Source organism: Elephantulus edwardii, unplaced genomic scaffold (genome assembly GCF_000299155.1).
Source record: "Elephantulus edwardii isolate Elephantulus edwardi_28Jun2011 unplaced genomic scaffold, EleEdw1.0 scaffold00052, whole genome shotgun sequence".
Lineage (NCBI taxonomy): Eukaryota > Metazoa > Chordata > Mammalia > Macroscelidea > Macroscelididae > Elephantulus > Elephantulus edwardii.
In genome coordinates this window covers 15,773,019-15,783,472 of record NW_006399802.1, presented here as the reverse complement: position 1 = coordinate 15,783,472, position 10,454 = coordinate 15,773,019, and the positions used below count along the sequence as shown (strand labels likewise).

Below are 10,454 nucleotides of genomic sequence, written 5' to 3'. Positions count from 1 at the left end.
GTGGAAGCTGTAAGGAAACTGCTCATGGTGATCCTATAAATTGGTGATGTATCATCTTCAATGTGAAAGAGAGAAGGCACGATTCTTGAGAAAGAAAAAGTGTTCCAGGAACACCTTGCTTGAACTTGCGCTTGGAAAGAGCTCTGCTTATTCACTGCGTGAAAGGAGGTAGGATGGCTACAGTGATAGGCCTTAAAAGGAGGTTTGGATTATTCTTTTTCAGAAGATTGGAAAGCTATTGATGATTTGTAACCAGTCGAGTAACATGAACTGATTCATGGTGGAAAGATAATTCTGGTTTTCCAGTGGAGAATTGAGGCATGGCATAAGTGGAAGGTGGAACTCACAAAGATGACTGGAGTAGATATGGGGAAGGGGGGAAGAGGGTCTATTGAAGATAACTCACAGAAGATAGAAATGACGGAGTTTGCTGTTGTCACCTTAATCCATTCTGTGCTGGAACAACCACACCTTAGACACCTGTGTCCCCTGCTTACTACAAGCACCTTGATATTATAATGCTGTGGAACTAATGGAAAGGTTAGGTAACTGGCTGGCATCAGAAATCTTAGTAATTCTAATTTTGTTTCTTTGTAGGAATCTGTCCTTGGTCTGACTGACAGGTGCCGTTTTTACATTAATGGCACTGAGGTATGAAGACTTGACTTGGTGTTTCCTTTATCTTGGTGTTTTCCCCAAGGAATGTTTCTAAATTCTCCTTTGACTTCCCTTGTCTTGTTTCAGCTTGCATCAAATATCACATCATTTGCAGTGTGTGATGAATTTTTATTGCTAACAACGCATTCCCACACCTGCCAGTGTTTCTGCTTAAAGGATACCTCATTTAAAAGTAAGTTTTCAGCGTTTGAAATAGAAATGGCTCCTCTTTTAGTATCTTTTGTCCATTGACTTAAGTTTTGGCTTATTATCATGAGGACCTAGAACTAGAGAAAACTTGTCTAGTTTACTTACTTAGACCCTAATTCCATTGCCACACCTTAATTAAATCAGTCTGCAGCATTTATCAAAGACTTGTAGGAAAGAGGTCCTTTTCTTAAACAGCACATTCTAAGGTAACAGGACATTTTACAATGTAACTAATCTGGTCATTTATTTTAATTTATCATGTAGAAAGTTAAACTGGCAATATACTCTAACTTCCGTACTAATCTCCTTTCCTCATTGTGGCCACCATTGGAAGCCAGTATCTCAGAGAATCTATCACTTTGTTTCTATGAAATTGGCTCCATTTTTCTGCTCTTCAGTACTCCCTTCTTTGTATGTGTATTTATTTCTTTTTCTATAGGAACCTACTTATTTTCCTTGCTTCTACCTTCATGTTGTTCTTAAGTGCCATCGAGTCACCTTGACTCATATTGACCCTATACCTGAACCTTGCCTTTTCCTGCACCATCCTCATGGCCTCCGATATGCTGGTGCCCATTGTTAGAGATACTGCATCGGTCTATCTTGTTGGTGGTCTTCCTCTTTCTCTTTGGCCCTCCACCTTCCCCAGCATGCCCAGGGTATGTGAGACAGAGTTTCACCATCCTCTAAGAAGTACCCTGGTTGCATTTCCTCTAAGACAGACTTGTTTATTCTTTTGACAGTCCATGGAATGAGTATTCAACACTATAATTCAAAGACATCAATTCTTATTCTGTCCTCCTTAATTCACTGCTTCTATAAACTGGGTAGCTTCCTTTTATTGATGTGGTTATAGTACACTGATGGTAAGAAAAGATGCTACCCCAATCCTCTCTTTTTCCAAATCATTTAAAATGTGTGAGTGAGTGTGCATGAAGTCTCTGTGAGAGAGAGGACAAATCCCAGGGATGAGGATGCTTATAGAAAGAGTTAACTGTCGTGAGATCAAGTTTGAGGGCAGAGGATCCTGAGTATTAGTGACTCTGTTCTATTTCATATAATACATAGTTTCAATTATGATTAGTAGAAGGTGGCTTGTCATGATAGTGATTTGTAAGGCTTAGGTCCATGTGGTATCTTTAGCTTTACAGGCAGGCCTGAGCTGCAGTAATGCATCTAATGTGGAGACTCTGCGGAAGGTAGAGAGAGGTTCACGCATTGTCACTGTTGTGCCTCAGGACACAAAACTCATACTCCAGGTAAGCTGGTTCCTGATGCTGTGCTGATTGTCATCAGGCAGCCAGTCCCAAATAGAATTCTTACAGAATGTACTTTAGGCACAACAATAATTTGTTAGAAGCCTTTCCTTGTTAGATTCTCTGTTTCCTTTGTACAAAGAAATGTTAGCACAATGAAGTTAAATGTAAAATGTCCCTCAAAAGCACAGCTAAACTCAGCTAAAGATGTTCTTATTTTGTACCTTTATGATAGTTCTCTGAAAAGTTAGGAGGTAAAATGTGTGTGCTCTGGTATTTAAATTTTTTTTTTATTGAGAATATTTTTGTTTAAGATGCCAAGAGGAAATTTAGAAGTTGTTCACCATCGTGCACTGGTGTTAGCTCAGATACGGAAGTGGTTGGATGGGTAAGTGCCTATTCATGTGACTGGTTAACCAGCTGTTATAACTTAACATGTGGAGACTATTGGTATTTTCATTATAATTTTAAAACTTAAAAGTCTGAGAAAGTTTTATTACATATGTCTTCAGTCATATTCTTAGAGACTTTTTCCCTACATATTTTGATCTTATAGCCGTATAGTTTAATAAACCAAAAAAATCTTGAATCTATATTAAAAAAAAAAACAAAACCAAAACACTGTTAAGGAAATCCATAGGCTTTGGAAGGCTCTTGAACCCAGAGAAATTGTACACCTAACTGTATTTTCCAGACGGAAGACTCAGGACCCTCAGCAGATTTACAGAGGGGTCTGTACAAGACTGTTCCACTGTCACAAAGAAAAGGATCCATTGTCTGAATTGATTTGGGGGAACTTTCTCTTGGAAATGCTTATATTAGTATTTCTTTTGAAAATGAAATGAATTTCTGTTTTGTGTAACTGAGAGGATAATCATCAGATTGCTCAGTGATTAAATCACAAAGGTTAAGAAGCTTAATAAACTTAATACCTTGTTGGTTCTCCCCCCCCCTCCCCCCAGTCTGTGATTTGAGCAGAAATCTAGGAGTAGTTTCTTGGCATGATGGCTTTAACTGGCTTGTGTAATAATGAAAATATTCTGTCTTCTTCTAGACTTATGTTTAAAGAAGCATTTGAATGCATGAGAAAATTAAGAATTAATCTCAACTTGCTTCATGATCATAACCCCAAGGTGATTTCAAAATGTCATTTCCTCAAGCTCACTTTAGGTTTGAATGAGTGTGAACTGAATGAATTTGTTTTGCTCTTTTTTTGGGTAGGTGTTTCTTGAGAATGTGGAAACCTTTGTAAGACAGATCGATTCTGTAAATCATATGAATTTGTTTTTCACTGAATTGAAGTAAGTATTTTGAATTGCTCATGAATATTATCTCTTCTTTTTCTTCTTCATATTAAAAAAATAGCTAGAAAAAAAATTGCTTAAGCTTTTCAGTACATTATTTCTTAATACAACTATTAGGATCCAAGGGCAGTGAGTTTTCTCCCTTTTCTTCCTCTGCTAAAAACATTCCCTTTAAAAGTTGACTTTATGTTGTTGTTATTATGTACCGTTGAGTCTTTTGCGACTCATAGCGACCCTATGTATAACAGCCCTAAACTCTGCTCTGTCCTGTGCCAATCGCACTGTCTCCGACACTGCCAACCCGATTACCCAAGTCACTGAATCAATCCACCTCATAGAGGGCCTTCCCCTCCTGCGCTGTCCCTCCACCCTCTCAAGCATGATGTCCTTCTCCAAGGACTGGTCCCTCCTTACAACATGTCCAAAGTATGTTATACAGAGCCTCAGAATCCTTGCCTCCAAGGAGCCTCCCGGTTTAACCCTTTCCAGGATGAATCTGTTTGTTTTCCTAGCAGTCCATGGTATTCTCAATACTCTTCTCCAGCACCACAGCTCAAAGGCATCAATTCTCCTTCTATCCTCCTTGGTCATTGTCCAACTCTCTGATGCATAACAAGTGATAACAAAGACCATGGCCTGTATCAGACACACAGACTCCATAGAGACACCATTGCTCTTCGGTACTTTGGAGAGGTCCCTAACAGCAGACTTTCCCATGGCAATACATCTTTTAATTTCCTGGCTACTGGTGCCAAGAGTGTTGACTGTGGAGCCAAGCAAACTAGAGCTGTGAACAATCTGTCTCTTCACCATCCATCCTGATGCTGCCAGTTGGTCAAGTGGTGAGAATCTTTGACTTCTTGACATTGAGCCTCAATCCATATTGGAGGCTACAGTCCTTGACCCTCTGCAGCAAGCGCTTCAGGTCCCCCTCAGTTTCAGCTAGCAGGGTTGTGTCATCTGCTTAACACAGATTGTTGATATGTTACTCATAATTATTTTTTGATGATTTGATAATGTGATTTTTAATCATACATAAGAAACTGTTGAGATTTAAAAAAAAAAAAAACAAACACCATAACTTTTTCTTGGGAGATTGAAGTCAAATGGTGCCTTTCTCTAACATGATTGTTTTCCAACTTGTAATGAAACTTTTAAACATTAAAAATATTGAGACAGTTGTACAGTGAACATCCTTTACCCCCCTGCTAGATTATCTAGTTCATATTCTCCTTTTTAACACATTTTTTTTCACTGTCATCTGCCCATTCATCTAGTGAACGTGGTTAATAGATGCGTTCGTTTCTGACTAAGCTGTGGCCATGACCACTTTATCCCTTCAGACCTCGCCTGCCATAGCATGAACCAAATTAGTTTTATTTTTGAGGTTAAGTTGGATCCATACAAATCATAAAAGCCATTCATTGAGTTCTGACAAATACAAAATTCCATGTGACCCAAAATTCTTTTAAGATAGAGAACTTTTTCCTTTACCTCAAAATCTGTCTTCAAATCCTTCCTTAATTGGTCTCTGTCCCCAACTCACTCAGGCAACTTATGTTCTGGTTTTTTAATGATAGGCATATTTTGCGATTCTAGATGTTAATATAAATAAAGTCAGGCAACTCTTGTTCTGGATTTTTAATTATAGATTAATTTTACTATTCTAGATGTTCATATAAATGAAGTCATGTGGTGTTTACTTTTTTAGATTTTTTTCCCCGGTGTTTATTCTTAAATAAAGCTGCTCTTTCTGACCATACTTTTAGTGTATATACCATTTTGATTTTATTGCTTAGTGCTTTGCCTAAATATACAATTGTAGGCTTGTTTAGGGATCGTATGCTTTTCTGTTCTCACACTGACAGATACCTAGACTTTATTTTCTTGGGGGTTCATATTAATAATAACTAGGAATGGAATTGCTTGATTCTGGTCACTATAGGTTTAGTTTTATATGAAACTCTCAGACTTTTTCTAAATTTATGATTTTATATATATAATATATAAACAATGAAAGTTGACAACTGACTGCTAAAGTTTGACTACTTAGAAGTCAGTATCATTTGCATGAGTTCCTTTTTTGTTTGATGAACTGCTAAGCAGTCAAATTGGAATTAAAAGTTAGTCATAAATTTCCCTTTCCCTCCATATGTGAATATTTTTATAATTGCTATTTTCCAACAAGAATTTGAATTGTCTCATTTGTACTCCTCGGTATCCATTAGTTGATAAGTGGGGTGTATGTTCAAGTAGCGATTTTTTGATATATGCTTTTTTCTTAGAGAAGAAGATGTTACAAAAACTATGTACCCTCCACCAGTTTCTAGCAGTGTCCAGCTTCCCAGGGAATCTGATGAGAAAAACATAGACCTTATCTGTGACACCCTGAGAGCCGCCATGGAGAACATAAACCCTCAGAAGTATGTGCACCGTCATTCTCTGTCATCTTGTGACTAACAGACATGCATAGTTGTCCTTATTCAGCTCGTTCCTCTTACTCATACTTTTGCGTTATTATCTCAGGTTCTGCCTTTCAATACTCACCTCTCATGTGAAGAAAACAACCCCAGAACTGGATGTTGTGCTCCAGAAAGTTCACGAGCTTCAAGGTAGAGACCCCTCTGACCAAGTGTTTAAAAAGTAGCCTCAGCTCTTATTCAGTGTTTGGGTCTTTTGGGGTTAATATTGACCAGGACCATTATTGCCACACACAGATTTCACATGAGACCTTGGGCCACCATTTTCATGTGAGACTATTTGTGGGTTCTCCCTTATAAAACATACAAAACAATAAGAAGTTGCTTTCATCTTGTGTCCCATTCTATTATGAAAGGTTGTGATTTTTGTCTTTTTATATTATGCTACTAGGTGTGTGTGTGAATTATGACTTGGGTTTTTTCCTTCTCTCAAATTGTTTTCTTTATTAAACACTGACAGGAAATGCTGCATCTGATTCCAATGCTGTGAGTGCAGAAGAGGCCCTGAAATACTTGCTGCTTCTGGTAGATGTTAATGAATTGTATGATCATTCTCTTGGGACCTATGACTTTGATTTGGTCCTCATGGTAGCTGAGAAGTCACAGAAGGTATGTAGATTGAGCTCTTAAGTCTTTTTGGGTTTTGTTAATAGGTCATGGTAGTATGAAAGCCTGCTCCCCAGAAGTTAGTAGCTTTCCTGCTGTTACACTCTTAGTACCAGACTGGCAGAGGGGCTGTAAGGTTCCAGGGCCTTTACTCTTGCCCAAATTTCATTCTGTCAAACTATTTGGATTGTTTGGTTATGTAAGTGAACTAAAATTTCTTATTTTATATGTGGGGTTTTGTTTTTAAAAAGTCACACATTTAGGTAAATAATGCACACATAAATATTGGATGAGAATAATGAAATTTTTTAAAAGAATTCTGGGATAACAAAACCACCTGTGGTATATGACTTTTCCCAAAATGAGTATCAGCTTTATTCACTCTCATTCAGTAGTTCAAAAATGTTATCTTTGGCCATATTTATATAACAAAGTAATACACCAGGATAAAAAAACCTGTGGATCGAGTTTAGTTATTGTTGTTAGGTGCCATTGAGTCAGCTATGACCAGTATTGACCCAATGAATAATGGATCCTACACCATCCTGAATGACATCCTCTCACATACTGAAGCCACCATTACAGTCACTGTGTCACTCCATCTCCTTGAGGGTCTTCCCCTCCTTCACTGACCCTCCACCTTTCCAAGCATGGTGTCCTCTTCCAAGGGCTGGTCCCTCCTAACTACATGCCCAAGTATGTGAAACATTTCACTCTCCTTGCTTTCAGGAAGCGCCCCTGTCTGTACCTTTTCCAAAGTTTAGACGTACTCTAAAAATTAGAAAATAAACAACTGAAGGTGTCCGCTTGCCCTGGAACATGTTGTACCCTGAGAGAAAAAGAGTAAGCAGTTTGTGCCCAGGTGTGTCCAACCAGAGATGGGGCAGAGGGTCATACCACGGGGGGCTGCCACATAGCCTGAGCACAGGCATGTCCTGCAGTGCGTAGGAGCAGTTGCCCACGTGTGCCCAGGTCCCACAATGTCAGCCCCCCATGAAGCTTGGCACCAGGGTGGGACAGGTGTGGGTGCACACTGCCCTGTCTCTGTGAGGGTCCTAGTGGCCAGTCAGATCTGTCTAGTTCAAATGAAGAATGCATGACCATTGACACCCCTGTCTCTCCTGCTCACCCTGTGGGATCCTCAGCCGGAGAATGAAACTGCCCGACTGTGACAATTAGTAAGCTCGACTGCATGTCAGAAGATTCAGAGCTGCTGCGCAGGCCCATGCACCTCCTGGACTTACCACCCTGGAAAAGGTGTTTCCAGGGTGGAAAAAATTATTTCTTTCTGCGTTAGAGAGGGAGGGGTGCTTAAATTTGAGGAAAGCTGGCAGTCAGCTGCTGGGAAGCAAACATCCACATTAATGGGAGCCATGATAAAGATTTAACATTAAATGTGTGGGGGGATGGGTGGTGGGGCAAGAAATTGACACTGTTCACATTAAAAAACTATAGATTATAACACACGAAAATAACATGCTTAGAGATGAAAGATGCGCAAAGATGCATGCTGTTTTTACATACCACTGAATCAACTTCAACTCGTCATGAACAGTAGCTGTGAACCCTGCCCTATGCTGTGGCCCCTCACCATTCCCAGTACCCTGAGCACATTGTTAGTTACTGTGTCAGTCCATTTTGTTGAGGGTCTTTCTCAGCGGATGCCCAGCCTTTCCCAGCATGATGTCCTTCTCCAAGGACTGACCCCACCTAACAACACGCCCAAAACATGTGAGATGAAGTGGCACCATCCTAGCCTTCAAGGAGGGCCCTGGTTTCACTTCCCTAGGACCTATTTGTTTTCTATGAAAAGACCTATAATGCCTGCATTATCTGCATAGAAATATAACATGGATGTTATGTGTGAAATAATTCTTGTATAAAGGAAGTACAACAAAGGATTAATATATTTTGCTTCATTTTCTTTTTCTTTTTTTTTTTTTCAAATTATTAAACCCTTTTTGTCCAATAGAAAGTAAAGCCATGGGCATAGGAAGGATCAGAGCCTCGTGGTCCGCCTTTGTGTGCTGAAACAAAGCACCATTGGTCTGCTTTTCTCATAGGGGCTTCTGCAGCCCTAGTGAAGTCCTTATTAGTCCTATATTTGCCATTGTCAGAGTGCTTTTGCTTAAATTCTGATTTTGCTTAAAATCCTTCTTGGACTCCCTATTGGTTTTTATATAAAGTTCAGGAACCATAATTTACTTAAAAACCCTTTCATCATCTGATTTTTTTTTACTCCATAATGTGTAAATACTATGTAAATGTAAATGTGATATTATAGAGTTTGGAATCTATTGCCATAAATTAAACATTTTATAATTAAAATTACATTTAAAAAAAGAATAAAATGATTCTTTTTGTATATAAACAAAGGTACACATAGTTGTTTGTCTTCCTAGGATCCCAAAGAGTATCTTCCATTTCTTAATACACTTAAGAAAATGGAAACTAACTATCAGCGGTTCACTATAGACAAATATTTGAAGCGGTATGAAAAAGCCATTGGTCACCTCAGCAAATGTGGTAAGTGTGATGAGGAATAGTACACTTATTTCTACTTCAAATCTTTTCTGAAACAGGGGAGAATATAAATACAGTGTTAATGTTTCGTTAGTTAGCCATTAACCGTTCTCAGTTTTTATTCCCAGAACTTAAACAAGTTTATATATACACCTTATTTTATCATGTATTCTGAAAAAGCTGAGTGTAGACGAGGGCTTCATCCTCGTTTAGTCGTAACAGACATTGATATCCAAACACACTCAGGTTTGTTAGATGTGGAACAGTAAACTCACTGCTCTCATCAACCACTAAACTCGGTGTTAACATCGATGACCTACATTATGCAGATGATACAACCTGGCTTGCAGAAACTGAAGAGGACTTGAAGTACTTATTGTAGGAGATAAAAGACTGCGGCCTTCAATCTGGGTTACATCTCAACATGAAGAAAACAAAAATCCTCACCATTGAGCTGGTTGGCAAAATCATGATAGACGGAGAAAAGATTAAAGCTGTCAATAATTTCATATTATATGTAGGTACAAGCTGAGTGGTGAATAAGGAAGTCTGAAGAAGAATTGATGCCTTTAAATTGTGGTACAGAGTATCTCATGGACTGCCAAAGAGCAAACATGTCTGTCTTAGAGGAAAGGTGCTCCTTGGAGGTGAAGATTGGGAAACTTTGTCTCATATACTTTGGGTATATTGTTAGGAGAATCCGGTCCTTGGGAAAAGACACCAGGCTGGAAAAGATGGCGGGTCAGCTAAAGAGAAGAAGACCCCCAATGAGATGGATTGACTCAGCAACTGCAGCAGGGCACTTGGGCAGGACAGATGATGATGAGGATGGTGCAGGATAGGGCAAGGTTTTGATAGGTTCTTGAAGTCTCTTGGCGGCACATAGTAATAACTGCTACTGTCAAACCATTTCTCACTCAGTGACTCTATATTCACATTTCCAAGGCTGAGAGGAGACTCCATCTTTCTCCGGTAGAGCAGTGGTGGTAGATTTTTTTTTTTTTTTAAACCACTATAAAAGAAAAATTTTATTTAAAAAATGAGACAATCTTGATAAAGAAGGAAGTTCAAGCTGCTCTGTGAAATTTGCAAAAAAGAAGGTCCTGGGCATTGATGGAATACCAATTGGCATATTTCAACAAACAGATGCTTACCTGGACATGCTCACCAGGCTGTGCTTAGAAATCGAGAGGACAATCTGACTGGAAGAGGTGCATATTTACTCCCATTACAAAAAAAGATGATCCAACAGATCCTAGGCCTTATTTATTTTCTTAAAAGAAGACTTTGTCTATATAATCCTTGAGTATTGCAACTTGAGACTTCAATTTGTTCTTCAGTTTTTTGAGCATAAAAAATGCTGAGCATGTTCATTATTTTTGGTTTTCTAACTCTAGCTTTTTGTACATTCTGTTATA

At 38.8% G+C, this 10,454-nt stretch overlaps 1 protein-coding gene across 1 annotated transcript in view; it reads left to right on the top strand.

The window, feature by feature from the left end:
• Positions 1-10,454, top strand: part of IKBKAP (inhibitor of kappa light polypeptide gene enhancer in B-cells, kinase complex-associated protein) — a 64,000-nt gene that overhangs the window by 29,978 nt on the left and 23,568 nt on the right. The window contains exons 15-24 of the mRNA XM_006886984.1: positions 598-651; positions 745-850; positions 2,011-2,126; positions 2,438-2,511; positions 3,178-3,256; positions 3,345-3,424; positions 5,713-5,850; positions 5,954-6,039; positions 6,368-6,516; positions 8,916-9,039. Of these exons, the coding sequence (XP_006887046.1) occupies positions 598-651; positions 745-850; positions 2,011-2,126; positions 2,438-2,511; positions 3,178-3,256; positions 3,345-3,424; positions 5,713-5,850; positions 5,954-6,039; positions 6,368-6,516; positions 8,916-9,039 (1,006 nt within the window). The remainder of the gene's footprint in view (positions 1-597; positions 652-744; positions 851-2,010; positions 2,127-2,437; positions 2,512-3,177; positions 3,257-3,344; positions 3,425-5,712; positions 5,851-5,953; positions 6,040-6,367; positions 6,517-8,915; positions 9,040-10,454) is intronic.